Below are 22,932 nucleotides of genomic sequence, written 5' to 3'. Positions count from 1 at the left end.
CTTTGTTAAGCAGATCCTGATATCATAGTTTTACCCTTTTTGAGCACTACAGTTTACAAAGAACTTTTGCTTGAATTAATCTTCCTGACAAGGCTGTGAGATAGGTGGAGCATGTACTGGACTGCAGTTTTAGAACTGAAGAAAGGCCCAAAGTTCACAGGATAGCCCAAGGTCACAAACCCAAGGCTTCGGGCCCATGCCAAATGTTCTTTTAATTAGATGAAGTCCTAGAATGATTCATATTAGAGACATCAAATTCCACTCACTTCAGTCATTTGGAGAAAACTCAGAGTGTACCATGGAAGCACCTGCCAGCCTCCTCCCACCCAACAGCCCCCGGGTTTGGTGGGGGCCACGGCACCGAAGCACCCACCTGGGCAACCTGTTAACTTTCTGCCAGGAAGACTTATGGGTCAATTTTCCTTCCTCTCTGGCCCTGTCCCGTTGGTTGATCTAATGTGCAAATGCAGTCATATCTCTGCCCCATTAAAAATCCTACAGTCCCATCATTTGCGTGTGTTGGGGATTGTGGGTGAGTAGAGGAGGGAAGAAGAAAGAATATTCCATCCTAAAAACACATCAACTGCAACCTGGCATATTCTCAGCACTGAGCATATATTTACATCTTTTTAGGATGGCCAGAAGGGAGGCTGACCCAGGAAATGACAGGATATAGACACTGTCCATGTTAAACAAAGTCTGGATATATCATGAGGGCAATGGTGAAACCCTGATGAATTATGAAGCAGGAGAGCGAAAGATCTGGGCAGCCACATTGTGCAGTGGGGACTGGAGAGCCGAGAAAGGCAAAAGCATGAACTAAGGCAGTGATCGGAGGATGGAAGTAAAGGAGAAGGGGTGGGGCAGTGATCTCGAGAGGTGAGAAGCATGATAGCTTCCAAAGGAGTCAGTACAGATGTGCACGATTATAGGGATCTTCCTGATGGAATCTGAATTTGGAGTAATGGCTTATTTGATAGCTTTTCTGAATTCCTCTTCTAATTAAAAAAAATGACAAATTGATTCAAGGGTAAAGGTAGGGTATTCTTTCATGCTTCTGTCCTATATGGACAGGACATGGTATATAACTTTTATTTAAGGATGAAAATATAAATTTAAAATCTTTCTTGTTCCCAATATGTCCAACTAGTTAAAAGTAGATTTTAGTCCTCTGGCTTCTTATCTATAGAAGTTACTTTTGTTCACAAGAAAAAGATGAGGTTCAATTCAATAAACATTTATTGCAAAATTAGGTTTGAGGTAGTGAATGATATTCAGGAACTAAATTATGAAAATTATTTTGTGATCCTTTTGCAGTTGCTATTACATTTACATGAATTTTACATGTAGGAAAATGCTCACTTTCAGCATTAAATGCATAAATCTAATTAATACTCCTGAGTGCTAGTCAAATCTCATTTACTCTGTGTGCGTTTTTAATTGTATTTATGAAGATGACCCCAGTTTACATCTCTTTACTTTCTCTTCTTCCAGGCTTTTCTCCAGGTTGTTCCTCTCTTGGGTGGACCTGTACCTGCATTCAGCCCCTCACGGCTACCTCCTACTTCTCTTTTGCATTTCAACCTGAACAGCTTATCCTGATCCCTGGTTGAGATTTCATCCTCTGTCAGATGTTCTTGGAATACTCTGGACTTTTCTCTCCAGCTTGATCACCATCTTAGCACAGTGACTTGAACATAAAAGTGCTCAGTAGATATTTGGTAAATGAATGAAGAATGACTGAATAATAGCCAAATGTCAACTGTGAAATTTGCTCTAACACTTTGCAATGTGGCAGAGGACAAGAATGTTAGATGCTAACAATGCAGAGAGCTCTTATGGCTTCTCATTGAGCAGAAAACACTTGCACCAACACTGGTCAAGATATTTACCTTCAGGTCAAAGCAGAGAAGTAGAATAACTAGGACACAGGGAACCACACCAAAGCGATGTGGTGATATGGAAAAACTCCCAGCGCTCCTGAGGTTCTGCTATCAAACAGGCTGACATCAAACAGGAGTATTAGTTAAGTAGCTGGAAACCAAATACAGGTGACTACCAAGCATCAGATAATAATATATTTAATGAAATCATTTTTGATGAAACAGAAGGCATGTCAAAATTTTTGTGGGCTTTAGTGTTCTCGCCATCAACAATCACACTGAATGTATTTATATGTGCTGGTGGATGAAATGTTCTGCTGAAGAGGATGATGGAAAACCACAATCATGATATGGCTATGCCCCCACAACAGGACCAAAAGTGCTGTCACAACCGGAAAGTGGCCAGATCCTCTCGGGGCTGCTCCTCAGCTCTGAAAGCCTGTGGCTCTAAGCAGCGCACTGGGTTGGCTTGCCTGCTCTGCGCCACACATGACTCGATCAGCCTCTTAGAACTTGGGATCTTTTCTCTCAGATATATGTGATTTTAGCACTTTAAAAAAGTAAATATGAGGCATCTACAGTTAAATCAATTAGTCTTCATCAAAATTTCCAAGATCTTTGCTCCCAAAGGCTCTCAGTCTTAGCTCAGAACGCCTCTAGAAATTCATCCCTTAAATACCCTGGAATCAGTAACGGTGATTAGGAAGACCTAGCAGCTCCTGAGAGCAAAGGGCATAGCGGCTTTGGGATTTGTAACTAAGGCGATGCAGTGTTCAGTTCAAGGCATTTGTAACCTTCTGGCGCTCTGGATTTACAACAAAGACTACTTGTAAATTATTCCACTGTTAACATTTACAGATGGTCCAGAGAGATGGGGGGAAAGCAGCATGTAACTTTCTCTATCGTCAGTGGAAAATGAGATCAACCTGTATGCCTACCTCCGTTACCCTGATGGATGGTTTCTGGGCGGCTGGTCAGTCTGGGTCAGGGAATGCAGAGCACTACCTGCTCTCACCTCTAGGGAGACAGTCATGCATAACTTTTGGCCTCTAGTGTACACGATACTCAAAGGCTTTCACATAATCTGTAGTTTCAGTCTCAAGCACCTAGTTTTTCTGAGAGAAGCATGGATTCCTTTGAGACAGCAGAAACAAGATATAGTATGATCCAACACTTGGGTCTTCCCTGGCCCTAGGCAAGAACTAGCCACAACCATCCACTAAACAGACTGGTGCTCAGAGAAGCCTCTGCACTCTGGCTTTCAGTAGGCAAAGACACCACTGTGTCCATTCAGCAGGCATTGCATACACAACCCAGTACAGATTATAATCATCCCAAAAGCAGCGAGCACAGGTTCAGGGCAAAGGGGTTAGGGTGATGTAGCAAAAGGAAGGTAGAAAGAAGCAAAAGGAGAAAGATCCAGAAGCTTCTCAGCAAGGAGGGGGACTAATAATGCCATGTTTCTATGGCTTGGGAAAATTGAGATTTAAAAATATTCATACAATTAGTAATTACCAATAAATTACTAGATAGTCATTGCTAAGATCAGCTTTCAGTTTCTAGCATTCCAGTGTCCACTTTAACAATACTCTAAACAGTTAATATCACCAGTTGCTTTGGTTAGTCAATAAGGACTAAAAAGGACTAAATGGTTTGGATTCCTTTAAATACTGTCTCTAATAAAAATTAACATGTGGCACCTGCAGGATCCCTTCCCTTCATGCCTAAAGTTTGGTAATTGGGCCCAGTGGAAAGGAAGAGTGGGCTCAGCACATCCACAAGCCACACTTCCTCTGAAGCTCTCCTATGCCCTGTCCCTGGCTAACCCTTCCCCCACTGCAGGGCTGATCTTCCTTACATTTTTTTCCTTGCCTAAAGCTCCTGAGTGACTACTCACTGCCGAAAGGCTACATCTCTACTCCTTGGCACGGAGCATAAGGCTGCCCAATCTAGCCCCGATCTCCCAATCTCCCTGCCCACACCCCCCCACCCCCCACCCCTTCTACCCATTCTAATTTTAACACACTTCTCATTCCCAGATCAGGCCAACTTACTCAGTCCTCCTTGCCCTTTTGGAACTCATCTGTCTCACTCATTATTTATTCCCTGCCACACACTTAACCTCCTCTGCAAATTCCTCCCCAGGACACACATCTCTTGGACAATATCCATCTACAAGATTCAGCTGCTTGGCTTCAGAGCTGCTTCTCTGAAGTCTTACCTGACTGTCCTGTGTACAACCCCTGCCCCTGGCCTCTCTGTGCCAGTCCTCATCCCTGCAATAGGCCACCAGATGACATGCTGGTCGCTCCCATCTAGATTGTTAACCCCTGAAGAGAGCCCATAACAGGCTCCTCTGTGTTCCCAGTACTCAGCACAGTGCCTGAAACCTAGTGAGTACTTAATAACTATAATCCTAACAACTCCTGAGATAAGGTGATATTACCTTGCTCTGCAAAGATGAGGGACCCGAGGCTTAGAGATGTGATTCTTCAGTCACACAGCTAGTCACTGAGAGAGCTGGGATTTGAAACTAGGTTTATTTAACTTCCGAGTATGTCCTTTCCCTATATCCTGGGGCTCATTTTAAAAGTTAGGTCCACAATTTATGTGAGCCATAAAACAGAGTAATTATTTGAATATTACTCTTTCTTCCTTAGAATATGCCAAAGGAGGAAAGAGTGATTCTGCCTGCCCGCCTAAAAGGTGATGCATGACACCTGATGCTATCTTGTGTCTCAGGTCACAATGGTCTTGATTATTGACAGATTCAGCAGTTTCTAATTAATTTAGAGCAAAGCGCTGTTTAGATATGGAAATTATACACTGACTTATAATAGGCTAATTTAAAATTATATTACTTTAAATTTATATTACAGGATCTTTGGATCTTAAGGTAAACTCTGCGCTGTGAGATTTTACATGATAGTTTTTCCATTCTCAGAATAATATTGTCATTCCAACAACAAAATAAAATAAAGGCATAAACTTTTGGGGAAAAAATAATAAAAAACATTTGCAAATCATTATTTAACTGGTTCCTCTGACCCAAGATCAAATTCTTGGACAAAACTGTTCTGATTAAAAAGAGAATCTAGGGAATAAATTCTAGCATAATCATAATGATTAAATGACCATAAAATGGTACTTGAATCACAAGTATACATACAGATATTTTTTAAGAAATGGGAGGAAGAATCAGACTCTTCAACGGTGAATAGAACATTAGACATCATTGAGCCAAGTTCCGTGTCTCACCGGCTCCCCACTGGTGTCAGATTATGAATTTCACTTTCAGAATGGTTATAAACAGAGCTCGGTTTCCTTTTGTTCTATGGTTAAGTTTATTCAGTAGAGATGGCCATAACCATAATTAGCTAATGATTCAGGAGCCAGCAGGGAAACATCTAACCTTTTTAAAGAGCTGTACTACAGAACTGGGACAGCGAGGAGTTCATTAACTATTTGTAATATCAATTCCTAACTAAAAACTTGCAAATGCAGAAATAAATAGGTAGCGAGATGCAATCAAATTTCAAAATGTAGTAGAGATACCAGAATTTATTGGCATTCTATTATTTATGATTTTATTGATAGAAACAATTGTTACATCCTTAATTTATTTTTCTTGTAAAATTAAGACCTTTTTTGTGATATCAGATTTAAAAAAAAAAATGAGAAAAGAAAGAGCTAGAGGACCAGAGTTAGTCCTATGAAAAGAAACAACACAAACCACCTAGTGACATGGTTTGAAAGGGCCGATGTAAGAAAAAACACTGATATAGCAGTTAGTAGGTGTGAAGTACAGTTTGGAGTGCTTTTTTAAAAAAATATTACCTTTTTTAATCCTCACAAGAACCTCATAATGTTTATTTACTTATAGGGTCCTTGCATGAAGCAGAAGAGAATGGGATAGCCAAAGCTGGTGGTGGTCATGGAATGAAAATGTCTTTCCTTGGACTTACTAATGGTAGACAATCAAATGGATTGCCGCTGCCTTAAAATAACTTTTTAAAAATTAATATTTGGTCCATACTTCCTAATATTAAACTTCCTAAACCAAAATTAATTATATGCCAACAAGTGTAATTTCTACAGGAAACTTCTTAAAACCAAACGCATGATTATCTCCTATCATTCATTAATTATAATGATCTCTTTCCTTGCTTTTACTGTCAAAAGATCTGTTTCACTGTCCCCTCTAAGGTGGCAGTTTTCATAGACTCCCTGACATTCTCCTGCTGAATCCCTTTAATAATAACTTCTGTGTGGTAACCAGCTGGAAACATGAGTGCAAGCTGTTGGCCACAAAAAGAACAAATCTTGTTTTCCCTACAGCTCCAGGATCAAATCAAACATTTTTAGGAAATTTAACAAATTTTCTTAAGATAAATACAATTGCTTTACTGACTATTTATGTTCAACGGAATGAAAACCTGTCCTTCACCTTGGTCTAAGAACACAGCATAGAGTTTTCAAAGGACAAAGAGCTCAGTTATAAGAAAAAAATAGCATCCTTTAATACATTTTTTATATTTTCTATCTGATTTGTTACAGAAGAATATTTGATGAGTAGTTTGGCTAAATCAGGAAATACTAGTAGTGAACAATGAGGCTTTAAGATCCGTACACATTTTGCTGGCTACCTACCTAAGGCAAAGCAGCAACAGGGAAAAGTGACAAAGAGGAGTAAATGAAAACAGCACACATTTGTCAAGTCTACCACGGTAATGAATTCAGGGTGAAATCTGTTTAATAAAAACCCGAACATATTATATAAAAAAAATAAATTCTTGATTTATACATGAAACTGAAGTTTTTATATGGTACAAGTCTTTTTTTAAAATCAAAAGTATTTCAGATGAATAAAACATTTATGCCTGCCTTTTACTAACAGAAAATATTCCCTGTCTCATCTGAAATCTTACCTAGCAGGACACGTGCTTTAAAGAAATAAGGCAAAATATTTCTTCCATCTCTTCCTTATGGCCTCATCTCTTCCAGATGCATAATGTAGTGAAGTTCCTATTTGCTTTAAGACTGTGGCCCTGATTCTCAGCAACCGGAACTATTCGCTTTTTAAATATAACTGTTGAGGAAGCGTTCATTGCAAAGATATCTGTAGTATAAGAAGTTACCAGTGACAGTAAAAGCATAGCATTAAAATAATTAGGACTACCCCTGTTAGAAGAACAAGATGGCTGCCATCCATTAAAAGTGTATTCGCACGTTTAGGCATCAGCTTTAATGTTTTGGTTGTTGCTGTGATTGTTGCCCACCTCCCATCCCCACGGACAGGCAACTTAATAAATGTTTTCCCCACTCGGTAGTTTCTCCTGAATGAATGAATCAAAGAATGAGTACTTAAAATGGTAATTTTCTAACATTTCACTGAAATGAATATCAGAATGTTTAATTAACATATTCAAGCACTGAGTTTTAATTAAGAAGACATATAGCTCCAAAACATTTATGAATAAATTGAAGCAACAATGCCTAAAGAACAAAAATGAGAGTCATTTGAAAACACCATCACCTAAGGCGCAACAACGTGAAGGAGTCTCATGCTGTAGACAATGAGAACGTATAAAATATCATTAATGAGGGACATTGGCACATAGTCCATATATCACGAGAGTAAAATCACGGAGAGAATCTTTGTTAGTGCAAGAAAAGCACATAGTTTGTGTAAAAATCATTCTTTATTTAGAGCTGCTATTTTACTGGCAAATTACAAGGATTTTCTCTGTTGGATTATGTCTGCGTGTAATGAACAGTGGAGAGAAGAGAGAGAAATGAGGGGATTCTAAATGAGTAAAAGAAAATTAAGCTTTCCCCTGTCTTATTAAAGAAAAAAAAATTGGATCCATGAACAGACATTAAAATTCTGTCCCAGGTGCTAGTTTACTAGCTAGAATGATGGAATTTGTGTTCTTCCTGGCCATTTCAGGATTTAAATAATTTTATGTGACAGAGCTGATATGTTGATCAATAAAAAGACAGCAATCATTTACATTGAGAGTTTAGTGCAATTTTAAGAATCTGCATTAAGCAAGCTGAGTGTCTGTCATGGAATGAATGCAGAACCACCTTACTTAGTGAAGTGCATAAATGAAGTGGGGCTGAATTTTTAACATCAATGATTATGGATTAAAGAAGAATCAAATCAATTGAAAGAACTGGCTTTGGAAATCATACAATGTCAGTATTTTTGAGCATATAATACTGTGCAAAATCCAGGAAAGCAAACAGATGTTTACTTCTATTTCCCTCCTTCTTCTAGTATTTATCTTATCATTTGGGAAAAGCCTTCTTGTATTGCAGTTTGACTACATGTGCATTTTGCAAATTTCCAGATGTGTTCAAATGTTTTAATCTACATTATGGCTTTATATTTTAGGTCCCCACGATTCCCTAATCAGAGTTCTCATTTCTCTAAACACTAAATGAAATTGAAAATTTTGATATACCTCATTTAGTTTGAGAGTATTATGGACATTTTTTCCAAACTAGTCTTTCTAGATATATTGGTCTAGCATCTATTCAATAGATAATCAGTCCCATTATGTTGTACTGTAACACCAAATCCCTTGAAAAGAACATTCACTTTTCTGCAAAAAAAAATTCAAAAAACTAAAAACAAACCAAAAAAGCCAAAAAACCCCCCAAAAAACAAACAAACAAAAAACGCCCAACCCAACGACAAAAAAAAACAGAACTTTCTGACTGGGGGGGTCAAGATAATTTCCATTCTCAAATTTGTGCCAATAAAATTTACCCATTTAAGGTAAGTATCCTTCCAATTAAGGTGATATCTGTAGTGGGTTTGCCTGTAATGCTTACTGAATAGTGTCCATAAGAACTGATCTCGATTCCAGCATAGATTTAGATGACGAACACTGAAATGTTAGCAGAGTTAGTGACTGGCCTTTAAGAAATGATGTGAAACGTGGCAAAGCCGTGTATTTTGGACACTCTGACAAGCATTTGAATGTGTATTTTTATAACATAAGAATAAAAAGCCTGAGGATATCTACAATTAACTAAATTGTAAGGCTCCAGTCTCCAAAAACAACTAGAAAGGTATAAAAGAAAACAACAAGACAATGCCTTTGAAAGGCATATTTAGAAAATATGAATACTAGTTTGGAATGCAAGAGGCACTTTAAAAAAGTAAGGAAAGGAGAACTGGGGAGGGGGCTGATATAGATGGCCCAAAGGAATATTATTTGAAAACTCAGACTTGAAAAGATCTATACAGAGAGGTGGACGAAAATCGGACTGAAAGTGTTTGAAGGAAAAAGGCAATAAGAACAGAAAATGAAAAAGGAGTTTATGTGAGAATAAAGTAGAATTGGGAATAACTGGCTGTTTTGGAGAAATGGTTAGGATTTCAGATCCCTTCCATTTGGAGGCCTTGAAGATGAGTGGCCTGCATGTTTTCATTTTATTGTGATGCTCCGGTAGGAGAACACGGACCCCTGTCCTAACAGCCCGCATTGCTGAGTCTAGACCACTTTTAAATTGGTCACAAGAAAATGATGTTCCCAAGGACATGGTCAGAGCATCAATTTTCATTTAATAATACTTCAACTTTCTGGAGTGAAAAAAGTCTGACCCACGGCCACAGATACATTCGGATCTTGGCCAGCCGTCTAATGAGTGTGTGTCTTGGGTCATTCGGATTAGGGCAACCCCTCGGTACTGCACACAAGTCAACACAAAGGGCCTAGGTAGTGTCAGTGGCTACATTTTTCTAGCAGTAATATCTTAAATTTGGAATAGAGCTTTGACATATTTCATAGTGTTCTCACAGACTGCACTTATGAATGGCGGTCCTAAATCCCTGACAGGAAAATCCCTTACTACCGTGTCAAGTCAACAGAGTGAACTAGAAATTGTGTCATAAAATTTTCTAGATTTTTCAAATAAAAATTTCTGCGATCCCACCCTAATCGGACTTTACTATCAACAAATGCTGTTCTGTTTTTACTGCTAACTCTGTGAAATGAAACTTGTACATATTTTATCATGTCGAAAGAAGTCCAACTGATTGCCCTATGACACTGTAGTGAAAACATGATCAAATAGAGCCAGGTTTCAAAAGGTTAATGGAGTAAAATTCTACACAAGGAGTATGGAAACAAGCCCTATATAGCCTTAAATAGGAATGTAAATGTTTCCTCGGGGTATGCTATTCAGAATAATAGGTTATTTTGAAGGGAATCTATTCTGATAGTACAGAATATCTAAATCCTTCTGAAACAAGTAGCAATTTCATTTATATAGATTAATGAGCTTATGACAAGTTCATACTCAAGAGTTATTCAGGCATTCCTCTGCTCCTTCCTAGGAAGAATAAATTTATTTTATTCATTCACCGTAAAAGTTACACTTTGTAATTTCTTAGCTATATAAATCATCATGGGATGAGAAATGGGGCCTACATGTTGGTAATAAACTTAAATATGTTTGAATAAAGACTTCACAATGCTCTTTCCAATCATTGGTTTCTTTTAAAAAAATAAATATACACCACATATTCAATGGAGAGATTAGCCAATTTCCCAAAAGTTGACTGACTTAAAGCCCCAGGTAAACAAATAAACAAGCAAAAAACCAAAGGTCCATTTAAAGAACAGAGCTCAGGATCAAAATGTCATTAGCCCTAACTAAATTGCAGCAAGCAATTACTTTTTAGAAGTAAAGCCACCTCTCAACAGACTAAGGCTTTTGCTCCATATCTTCAAAGAACAACCCACTTGCAACAGCATCAAACTCTGTTCACAATACTTGCTCACACCCCACATCAAAGCACATCCCCTTTCCCGAGTCATTTCTTTTAATTAGAGCTAATAAAGATATGGGTTTACATGCTGCCTGCTGTTTGCATCGAATCCCTAGAAAACACAGTCAAGAAATTCGTCAATTTGATGTCAGTGTCTATCTCCCTGGAGCCAGCCCACCCCTCCTCTGCTCAGTACCTGACAGGCGCGCCTCGGCTGTGTGCTGGCTTCAGCATGACTGTCACTGTGTTGTCCGTCTGATTCAAAGGGGTTTCGAGTTCATAAGCCGGCATAGAGGGTGCTGGGGGAAAAATGTGTAAGATGGGAGACTCATTATTTCTGGTCGATCTTTTCAGTTTTCCTCCTAGTTCCATTTGCAAAGAACATTAAGAACACAGTGCACTTAAACTGCAGCTATGAACCGACCATGGGCAGCCTCTGTGTATATACCCTACACCGAATATCAGGAACCACTGCTAAAACCAGGAGATGTCGACTTCTTTATCTTGAGTTTAAGCTGGGAGAGAGTATGAGGGGGGCTTTTGAGGTGTTAGTAATATTCTGTCTCTCGATTTCCTTTCTTGCTAAATGGGTGTAGGTTAGCTTGAGAACATACATCAAGCTGGGCACTTATAATTTGTGTACTTACTGCTAGGTATGCTTTTCTTTAAAAATAACTTTAAATGCATATTTAAGAAATAATCACTAGGATCATAAAATTGAACATTATAGCTCTCCCATCGAAGTCAAGATGGAAGACTCTGTGTATGCCACAGATCCATCTAGGGATCTGAAGACTGTAGAAGCCAGAGAGGCTTGTTGAAATTAGTGACCACTAGTGGGCTCTCAGGGAGAGCAGGAAGGTGGAAAAGGTATGGGAATTGGAGTAAGAAAGACTTGGGTTGACTTTCTGTTTTGTTTTAATCAGCCTAAGAGCGTAGGCACATGAATTATCTCTGGAGCTTCAGTTTACCCTTCTTCCAAAATAGGAGAAATTACCCTCTAGGGTTATTATGGGAATTCAAAGAGATAATAAAGACAGCCAGGCAAATATAATCCTACCAATGTTAGTTCTTTTCCCCCACTTCATGTGAATCCTATTTCCAGGTCCATTTCCTGGCATTCTTTGTTTTCTAGATTGTTCATTCTTACGAGAAGATAACGACAGAGTTCTTCAATAATTTTGTCATCACCATGGACTAGATAGATCATTTCATGAAGCTGTGATGCGGGAGGGCACATGGTGTAGGTACCTGATGAGAACACTAGTGATCCTTTTTTTTTACAAATATAGTTTTTTAAATCTCTTACATATAAAAAGCTTTTCTGTAAAAGACATGGGTTATATCTCATTTCCATTTATTGGATTTTCTCAGCATTAAAAATTAACTCCAATTCTACTAAAAATTAACTCTGATTCATAACACAGAATTATATTTTGTATAGAAAATAGTTATCTGAGGTCCATGAAAGTAGAAAATTGGGGCCCATAAACTGTAATTTTCTTTGATTTTTTTTTTGAAGATTTTATTTATTTATTTGAGAGAGAGAGAATGAGAGAGAGCAAGCACATGAGAGGGGGGAGGGTCAGAGGGAGAAGCAGACTCCCCGCCGAGCAGGGAGCCCGATGCGGGACTCGATCCAGGAACTCCAGGATCATGACCTGAGCCGAAGGCAGTCGCTTAACCAACTGAGCCACCCAGGCGCCCAACTGTAATTTTCTTTGAACTATAAAAATCAAATAGTTACTCTTGATGAGTCTGTGCAGGCTAACTAAAATGTCAACTGTCTTTGTTTTTGGATAAAACTGTATGAACTTGGTGGGCTAACAGTGGTCAGACTCATATCAACCAGAATTTTTATATAACAGAAATGGTAAAAATGAATTTTTTTTTCTAAAAGAACATCCTCTTTAAGATAATACTCTTTGAGATACGGTTTCCATAGGGGAAAATTACCAAAATAATGGAGGCTTGGAAATACACATACTGGCACACATTTCCTCTTCAGTCTCCACCATAAGTTCAAGTACCAGATTATATCATCTTAATTACATCCAGGTATCAATGCACTTGATCAAGATCAGAGAGGGCATGCATGGAAAATTACAACTAGAAGCCAGATTTTCTGATTCCAAGTCTAGTAGTCTCTAGAGATGTACGACCTATGCCACTTTCCTAACCTCCCAAGGACGTCTTCCTCTTCTTCCAACTCTCCATACTGTTATTACCTAATGCTTCCTATGAAGTATCAAGTGTATATTGAACTTCAAGTTGAGTTTGTGCTCATAAATAAAATCTTACATGAAAAATTTCCTCTTAAGTTATAATTGCTTAAAAACAAAATTCCAAACCTCCCTCCCTCAAAACCTAATTGAGTGCTTATAGTACTCTTTTTTTTTTTTTAGATTTTTATTTATTTATTTGAGAGTGAGCACACAAGCGGGGGAGGAGCAGAGGGAGAAGCAGACTCCCTGCTGAGCAGGATGCCCAACATGGGACTCGATCCCAGGATCCCAGGATCATGACCTGAGCTGAAGGCAGATGCTTAACCCAATGAGCCACCCACACACCCCATAGTACTCTTGTTGTAAGCACTTCCCTGCCTCTGATTCTAAGCAAAAACTTTCCAAAAAACTAGAAATGAGGGACAATAGATAAAATAAGGCTAAATATTATTTAGCTAACACTGACTAGGGCGCCTGGGTGGCTCAGTTGGTTAAACACTGACTGATTGAAAGAGTTATTTCCCTCACCAGACTCCTGCTCATCTTCCCCCAACCAAAACAGACAAGGCCAAAACTCAAATACTTCACCACTCATACCCAAAGGGGGAAAAAGGAAATGTCCATGGAATTGTGTTTATTGTTATTATATATCCAGCAGATGGCAACTCCATTTCCTCTAGTCTGAAGCACAAAGACATTTTCTGCACAGTTGCACATGCCCAGAAATACTTCTCAAATTATGTCTTTGGTCGGATGGCATAATTGAGTCTCTACCAGCAAAAAGCTGGAGGCTGTAAGTGCCTGGTACCACCCCTCTGTCATCGCAACTACTAATGGTGAAGGTCCCAAGGAAGGCTGATCCTTCTGGAAGCAGACTCCATATAACGCTGTCTTTCTGCTGAGCACTCGGTCGTTCACGGCTCATTGCAGATATCTCTCCAATGCTGCTGCTCTGGTAACCTGTACTGTGAAGGGGGTAGGAGCACACAGACGAGAACTCTCATTCATGCTCAGGTCCTCCAGTGCAAACTGATACAACATGCCTACTTCCTAATGCAGGAGGATCTTAAGCTCCCAAATTATAAGTATTTGCAGTATCTCATTCAATTCCACAAGTCTGATTTTCATGCATGCCAAAGTGTTAATCTGAACACAATAGGTCAGTCGGGGTGAGGTTTGTATCCTTGACAATGAAAAATACAAAAACGTTACCTGTGATAAAAGACATAACTCACAAAGGTATAATACCTGATATTTTGGTGGTGAACTGATTTGTTGCTGGAGGTCCAAACCCCTTAGCTGTGCTAGCTCGGATGGTGAAGGAGTACGTGGTCCCTGGATACAGTCCAAAGAACAGAAAATGGGTTTCATTCCCCAGTTTTGAAACTCTTCCACTTTGATTGGATAAGTCTATTTCGGGGTCAAAGGAACTGACTGCTTTGTAGGTGATCTGCAAGAGAATAAGAATTCGATAAAATACCTGAAGCAGGTGGACCGGGATCACATCTTTATCCAATAAACCCCTGTGATGTATGCACTGTCAGATGCTTTATGATAAGCTCCTCTACTCACTTAGACTCTTCAAATCCTGGATCCGGTGAAGGGGTGCAGGAACTCAGCCAAAACTGCTATGAGATTACTTTTATAGACAGAGGAATTGAAAGCCAGTAGATTAGAACATAAAGGATGAATTCAGGTTTAAGCTAATACCTTGAAGTTGTTTGTTCTCAAAATGTCACTTTGGAAAACTACATTACAGTTGGCTTAAAACAACATCACAAAATGTACAACTAGCTCAAACAGATAAGGACCGTACAAGGGTAAGGCCTCATCTCTCATCCAGGGGCCAGTTTGATTCCGCACTGAATAGGATTATTGTCTTCTGGAAACAAGGGCACTTTTAAATGTCTTCACCAATGTGGGAAAAGATATCTGCTCTCACAATAAATCCTAGACACGTGTCAGGAGCTCTTGATGGTATGACCATGGTGCTCGTGACGGGTCATATTTACTTCTTTTCTTCAGAGCAACGCTGTCCGATAGAACTTTCTGTCATGATGGAAATGTTCTATTCTGCACTCTGATGGTAGCCACCAGCCACAAGTGGTGACAGAGCACTTGAAATGTGGCTAGTGAGACTGAGGACCTGAGCATTTTATTTTATTTAATTTTCATTAACTAAAATTTAAATGTAAATCACCGTGCGTGACTAGGAGCTGCCATTTCAGGCAATGCCACTCTAGAAGGCTCTCATATGTTGCTACATAACAGGGGTTTAAAGCACATTGGATGCATCTGGAATGTGTGAAAATAAATATATCATAGGTGTCTTGAAATTTGCCCTTTCAAATGATTTTTTTAAAGAATTTCACCATAAGTAGTTCATCAACTATTCACGAACACGCATTTTAGTGGGGATTACTAACTTCTACCGGTTGTAATGACATAATTTTTAAATGTGGCATATTCAAAAGTTTTAAATTGCAAAACTGAGCACTTTTCTTGCTTTTAAATAGGTAAACTTACTTATAATTTATGTGCATGAACACTAACACTGTTATTACACGAAGTGATAATTGACATTCTTTCTTCTTATATTTATACCATGTCATTATAATTAGGGAGACCTCTCTGAAAGAATATTTAGATTGAATCATCTAAGTTTGGCAAGAAAATGTTTGCTGTATATACTAATCACTACAGTGCATGCCACTCTCAGAGTTAGGCAGCGTATCTGTCGTTAACCCTCTAGCCGATTTCCCTCACAAGGTTTCTCTGAGTCAAGAGTGTCTCCCACCAGCTGCTCTGGGAGGGACTTCAACATTGGCACCAATGTGTGCTTAGTTGTTTACTCAGTCCTCGTTCTGACACTTCTAGAGAAAATGGTGGTTCAGAGAGGGTAGATCTAAGCTATGAGGGCATATTTGCTCCCCAAAGTTTATTCATTCATTCACTCATTCATTCACCCATTCTAAACACATTCATTGCATGCCTCCAGTGAACCAAGCACTGGGCTCTGAGCTGGGATCTCACATGGTGGGTGAGACATGGTACCTGTCCTGGAGGAGGTTAACAATCTGGTGGAGAAGTAGAGATGCAATTCAACAGCTATGATACAGTCTAAGTAAATGAGGACGAGCACTGCCCGCCAGAGCTAGGTACAGCTCCTTGTTCGTTTCGTTGCCTTACTAAAAACTTTAACGGGACACAATTGTATAGGAGACAAAGTTCAAACTTCCTACCTTTGGGTTTAAGACCTGCCTACATCTTCTTCTCCAAACTCATCTCTGAATACTTAACACAGTGACATTATATTACCTTCTGCCCTGGTCAGGGGATAAAGATTTTCTGTACCACAAACACTGGGCTTTTCTGACACTGCTTTGGCTCATAAATGTTCACCTGCTTGGAAGGTGATAGCACTATCTGTGAACCGCTTTCTCTCCCTGCTCAGATTCATTCATTCCATTCAAATATTAATGGAGTGAACACTGACACCGCGAGCACTGTGGTCAGTGGGCGGACACAGGCCCTGCCCGCAGGTATTTAAGAATCTGGACTGCAGTGGGTGGAGCTGGGAGAGATGCAGGAAGTAAATTAATAATTTTAAAATGCTAAAATTCAGTAGATGAAACAAACACGGTGCTAAGACAAAGAATATTGTAGGCAGAGAGGGATACGTGCTTGACCACCGGGAATGGTTGTGGAAGGGGCCACTGAGGGGATGACAGTTAATTTGAGGAGACTTGAACTTTGAGAGAGCCAGCCATGCCAAGAGTTTGGGAAAGAACAGCATGAACCAAGGCGATGAAGCAGGAGTGTTTTTTACACGGTTAGTGGACAGAAAGAAGGCTTGTGTGACTGTGGCTCAGCAAGCAAGGTAAGTGTGGTCCCTCGACCAGGGGCTGGGGGAGTGGGTGAGGGCCATACCATGCAGTGCTCTGTACCCTAAGATAAGAAGCATGGATGCGTATAAGGGGGAGCCTTGGAATATTCTGAAGTATGAAAACCAAATTATCTAATTTCCCTTATGAAAAGACCACGTTAGCTGCCAGGGGAAGAAGTGGTTTGTTGGATGGAAGTAGTAAGGGGAGGCAGGGAGGCCACCGGGAACTACCACAGAGACCACAGGGAACCTTCAGCACTTCTGACAGTGCCGTGTTGGGACTAAGGTGAGCATGGTGAAGAGAGCAGTAAATGAAAAGAACTGGCATATTTGAGAGTTAAAATGGACAGAAGTCGGTGATCAATTGAATATGGGGGAAAAGATGGAGGAATCAAGGATAGGTTCCACGTTTGGGGCTTAAGCAAAAGATGGCCCCACTTACTGAGCGGGATGGAATGAATGAGGGGAAATGAACTGCTGGCTTGTGGACACAGGGTGCATGGTATCAAGCTGGGATTTGAGACGTATGGCCAAGAAATAGAGATGTGGGGGTGATCGGCATTGAAATATTATGGTTTAGGAATGGATGAGGTCACTGGGGAAACGATTTCAGAGAGAACAGTGACATTTAATATAATCAGTGGTGGAGGAGGAGATACCAACAAACGAGCCAGAAAAGCCAATAGAGAAAGCTGTCATGGAAATCAAAAGAAAGAAAAGGAAAGACGTGTCTGAAGAAGGAAATGCTTTCAAAGATGCCAGGAGTTCAGGTGAGATTGGAACAAAACGTGTCCATCCGCCCATATCTGAAGCCAGAGTTCCCATTTTACTTCTCTGTAAAGCTTCCAAAATGTGGCCCAATGATCACTGGCTCAGCTGAATGCCCAATGTTGTGACTGAGTTCATACAGTTCATTTGGTGATACATCATCACGCTGTGAAAGCTCTCATGTAGTCTTTTTTTTTTTTAAGATTTTACTTATTTATTTGACAGAGAGAGACACAGCAAGAGAAGGAACGCAAGCAGGGGGGAGTGGGAGAGGGAGAAGCAGGCTCCCCGATGAGCAGGGAGCCCAATGTGGGGTCCAATGCGGGACTCGATCCCAGGACCCTGGGATCATGACCTGAGCCGAAGGCAGACGCTTAACTGACTGAGCCACCCAGGCGCCCCTCTCTCGTAGTCTTAAATCATGGTTTCAATATGCCAAAGGAAGTGGAACTTTTCACATAATTTTATCTTCTTTCTGAGGAGTGAATGATGTCTTACTCTTCTTTCTGATCCCACAGTGATCAGTACATATTTGGCACTCAGTATATATTTTCCCCAAAAGGCTCCCAGGAAGAAGAGGTGTGCACATGTGCTTACACAAATGCTCACACCATGGCAAGAAGGATGTTGCTGCACCTGCACTGACTATAGAGCAGAAAGCAAATGCTTGAGCAAAGGACCTGTTGCTCCACGGGGGCGGATGGGTTGGTATTCATCTATTGCCATGGTCATGCAGGATAAGCTAGACGGGGGCTCCGTCACGGGTCTTTCAGTCACAGCCCTCTGAGAATTTGCTAATCAACAGATCTTCTCTCCCAGACCCATAAAAATGCACATACACACTAATGCATGCACTCTTAAAAATTATGGACCCTTTTCCTCACTATTTTTTTTTTAAGATTTTATTTATTTACTTGAGATAGAGCAAGATCGAGAGAGAGAGAGCACAGAGGAAGAGTGAGAGCACAGAGGCAGAGGGAGAAGCAGGCTCCCACTGAGCAGGGAGCCCGATGCGGGGCTCGATCCCAGGACCCTGGGATCATGACCTGAGCTGAAGGCAGACACTTAACCGACTGAGTCACCCAGACGCCCCTTCCTCACTATTTTTTAAAGATTTTATTTGAGAGAGAGAGTGTGAGAGTGAGTGGGGGTGGGGGAAGGGACAGAGGGAGATAGAGAGAATCTCAAGCAGACTCCATGCTGAGCACGAAGCTGGATGTGGAGCTCAATCTCACAACCCTGAGATCATGACCTGAGTAACACCAAGAGCTGGACACTCAAGCGACTGAGCTACCCAAGCGCCCCTCCTCTCCCTCACTTCTAACAAATCCCTAACAAGCAAGTGTGTTGTATAGATGCAGACACAAAATGTCAGAAAAGTCACTGATCCCTGTCAAAGCCATCCAGAGCCCTGGGAGTTTGAATACCAGGAATAAAAAACCCAGCTCCTCAGGAATAGGAGCAATCCACTCTAGAATCCACTGCCCTTCGGAGAGTGGATGCTCCATCTATATGTATCTGAGCAGTTGTTCTAAAGGACACTGAAAAACACCTCTACGCTCACACCCAAATGTACCATGTCCTTTTGGCATTTATTTTTTCATTTGTTCATTCAACGCATGTTTATTAAGAGCCTATTAAGTGCCAGGCTGTAGTAAAGCAGCAGGAAACTCCCAGAAGGAAAGTTTGGGACTGCTTCCATGCTTGCAGTGTATCTCTGGCTGAGGGCCAAGGCAATTTTGATGCAGCCTACATGAAGAACACTGACGGGGCGCTGGGGTGGCTCAGTCCTTAAGCGTCTGCCTTCGCCTCAGGTCATGATCCCAGAGTCCTGGGATCGAGTCCCACATTGGGCTCCCTGCTTAATGGGGAGTCTACTTCTCCCTCTCCCTCTGCCCCTTCTCACCCCCCACTTGTGCTCTCTTTCTCAAATAAATAAATAAAATCTTAAAAATAAAAAGAACACTGAAGTTCCACGTTGGAGTTTGCAGTTTTATGGGATGTCCCAAGTCAAAAGCGAACTGACATGCAACCGACATAAGTGGGGGCCACATTTAGGTAAGATGGGGTCAATATTGGATGATTTCTGATTCATACGTAGGTGCCTAAAATTATCTCCAATTACCTTCCCCTCCTCTACTTACAGTCTCAAGTTCTGAACTAAAAGATTCATAGAGAACCAAAAATAGAATAACATGCAATTTTTGGCCAGGAGGGGATTAAAAATCCTCTAGGGAGTGTGAGTTGATTGGAATTTCAGCCAGTGTTAAATACAGTCCTTTAATGGAGAGCCACGCAATTGGAAGAAGGAATAATAAAATCTGATTTCTGGGGAGGAAAGAACCTAGGATACTTCAGAGAATAGTACAATATTTGGATGAAAAACTGAAAGAGAAGCAGAAGTCCCACAGGAGGAGAGAGGAAGGGAGAGCATCAGGAGGAAAGAAGAAAATAAGCAAAAGCAGGTGGTGTGATCGTTCAGAAGGTTTTCAGAGAAAAGAAAATTCCATATATGTAGCTCATTAAATTCCAGGAAAAAATAGTGGGAGATGCAGTAATAAATGAGAATTGGAATTAGATCATGGCAGGCCTTGAATAATGAAATGAAACTTCTTGACATGGACCTTAAATTCTACTTCTTTCTACACTCTTACCTATCTTAGTCAGTAGTGATTAGTTAAGCCCAGTTATCCAGGCCTGGGATCTTGAGGTGTCTTCAACTGTTGAATGCCCCCATGAGTTGACAAATCCAGACCATTCTACTTTGCTACATGCTCACACGACACTGCACTTTATACTCCTCACACATTAAAGTGATTTGCTTTTGGTACTTATTTCATTCTACTGCTAGTTGCTGTTAGGACTGTTACTTCTAATAGAGAAGGGACAGTATCTTTTATACTTCTGTCTTCTCCCACTACCTACACACACATACACACACTCTCTCTCTCTCTTTCTCTCTCTCTCTCTATATATACAAACACACACACAGTTTTTATTTAAATTCCAGTTAGTGAACATACAGGGTAATATGAGTTTCAGGTGTACAATAGAGTGATTCCCCACTTCCATACATCACCCAGTGCTCATGATGACAAGTGTACTCCTTAATCCCCATCAGCTATTTAATCCATCCCCTACCCAACTCCCTTCTGGTAACCATCAGTTTGTTCTCTATAGTTAAGAGTCTCTTTCCTGGTTTGCCTCTTTCTCTCTCTCTTTTATATATATATTTATTTATTTATTTTTTCTTTCTTTTTTTCTTTTTGTTCCCAAAGCTTGTTGTTGGGAACATGACCAGGAGTCTGGAGTTTATTTTACTAGGCAATCAAGAGCCATATAAAGTTAGTGAGGTACAATGAAAATACCTGGACATATATCTATCCCTCTGTATTTGGGAGTATTACTGACTGATAAACTTCTAGAAATAGGCTTGATATGCAATGTTTAAATCTTGATAGGATCCCCCAAATTGCCTACATGAAAGATGCAAAATGTATGTTCCCATTAACAGTCTATACACACGTGCATTTCCCCATGTCATTGTTAAACACTTGATATTACACAAACTTAAACTTTTTGTAGCACTTGCTTTATTTCATTTCTGAATCATTAGTAAGGTAGGATAGGTATCTCTTCACGTGCTTAAATGCTACTTGGATTTTTTTTTTTCTATGAATTGCCTCCTCTTATTCTTTGTCTAGTTTTTCTAATGGAATGCTTTGTCCATTTCTTAGCAATCTCTATCAAGTCTGTTTATTGTGGCCAACAACCCATCCACTGTTATAAATTTTGAAAATAATTTCCTCAAGTCTTCTGTCTGTATTTAGACTTTCCTACTGCTATCTTTTGTTGTTCAGAAGTTTAAATTCTTATATAAGTAAATCTGTCAATCTTTTAAAATATAACTTCCAGATTTTATGTCAAGCTTAGTAAGATACATTACAGAAATACCTACCTTATTTTTCTTATAGTGTTCTGGTAGTTTTAACTTTTGTGTTTAGAATGTGAATCCATTTGGTTTTTTTTGTTTTGTTTTGTTTTTTATGATGTGAGGTAGGTGTCTTAATGGCATATTATTCTTGTAAAAAATGCTGGGCTTGCTAATATTTATTAAATTTTATCGATCTCTATTCATAAATGAACTTGCAAAATTTTCTACCTTGTAAAATTTTGGAAGGTCATCTACCCAGTTGTTAACAGTTGTTACCTCTGAAAAGTGAAATTGGGAAGCAAGGATATTATTTTGAATACTTCTGTACTTAAAATATTCTTTCAGAGAGCGATATTACATTTCTATTTTAATAAAATAAAAATTTTGATCGCTGTTGAGGAAGGCTGTATTTATCAGTCTAGGTTTTAGGCAAATGAATCTGATAAAAATAAAGGGCTGATCGAGAAGTAAAGGGACAGGAAGGGCTAGAACCTGAAAAAAGGTGGGGAGAGCAGAAAGGAAAGGCTAGCTCAAGAAGGCTGAAGATGGTTGTTAGGGGAATGAAAAGGAGAGACAAAGACTAAGATCAGAAGAATGCTTTAGTGCTATCAACTGCCATGACTCCTGGCAGAAAACGATGATGTCAGCATTGTCCAATCACTGATGGTTTGGTGTATTTCCTAAGACGTAAAGAGAAACTGAAAATAACCTGAACCCATAGCATATTCATTTACAACATCTACAGCATTCTACCTGTTTTCTCTTCTCTCCTGCAAAAATGATCCAACTGTGCTCCCTGCCCTAAAGAAACACCTGTATCATTTGTTACTAAGTTTTTCTCCAATCATGATAATTTACCTCACCTTCCAGTTTTTACCTATAATCAAATGTGTTTCTATGAAAGAACATACTGTCCCTAAGGTTCCTGCTTTTTTTGAGGGGGCAACTGTTCTATTTCCTTAGCGTGATGTCAGTACCCACAGACTGTGGTCCTCTGGAGGGGACCAAGTTGGGCTGAACATCGGTCCTTGGCTCCAGGAGGAAGCTGTGCCTATCACTGACTCTCACACAGGCTGGGCACAGCATACAGTACATCTTAGCTGAAGAAGAACTCCGTCCTGAGACCCCACCTAAGGCCTATTTTGAGAACAGAAACTCCCCTTCCTACTTCTGGAAAACATGGGGGAAGAGAAAGATCTGGTGGCCAGAAAACTTGTATTTAATCAGTGAAGCCTGATTCACACATTTAACATTTTCCCTTTGGTACCTAGAAAAATAAACCAACCTACTCTACTTACCTATATCTGATTTCTAAAACCCTGATTTATGGCACATTCAGGTATCCCCAGTTATAGCAGCATTTAGATCAGTGTTCAATGGGAGACCCTGGCTGCTGAATACACAGAGATTAATGGATTCTTCTTTTGAATTATTATTCCTATTGTTTT

At 39.9% G+C, this 22,932-nt stretch overlaps 1 protein-coding gene across 1 annotated transcript in view; it reads right to left on the bottom strand.

The window, feature by feature from the left end:
• The window catches only part of PTPRM (protein tyrosine phosphatase receptor type M), a 777,319-nt gene that overhangs the window by 269,224 nt on the left and 485,163 nt on the right, over positions 1 to 22,932 (bottom strand). The window contains exons 10-11 of the mRNA XM_036100805.2: positions 14,145 to 14,346; positions 10,868 to 10,970 (exon numbers count right to left, since the gene is read on the bottom strand). Coding sequence (XP_035956698.2) covers positions 10,868 to 10,970; positions 14,145 to 14,346 — 305 coding nt within the window. The remainder of the gene's footprint in view (positions 1 to 10,867; positions 10,971 to 14,144; positions 14,347 to 22,932) is intronic.

Source organism: Halichoerus grypus, chromosome 13 (assembly GCF_964656455.1).
Source record: "Halichoerus grypus chromosome 13, mHalGry1.hap1.1, whole genome shotgun sequence".
NCBI lineage: Eukaryota > Metazoa > Chordata > Mammalia > Carnivora > Phocidae > Halichoerus > Halichoerus grypus.
The sequence above is the reverse complement of the archived record's forward strand: the minus strand, read 5'-3'. Positions and strand labels throughout refer to the sequence as shown.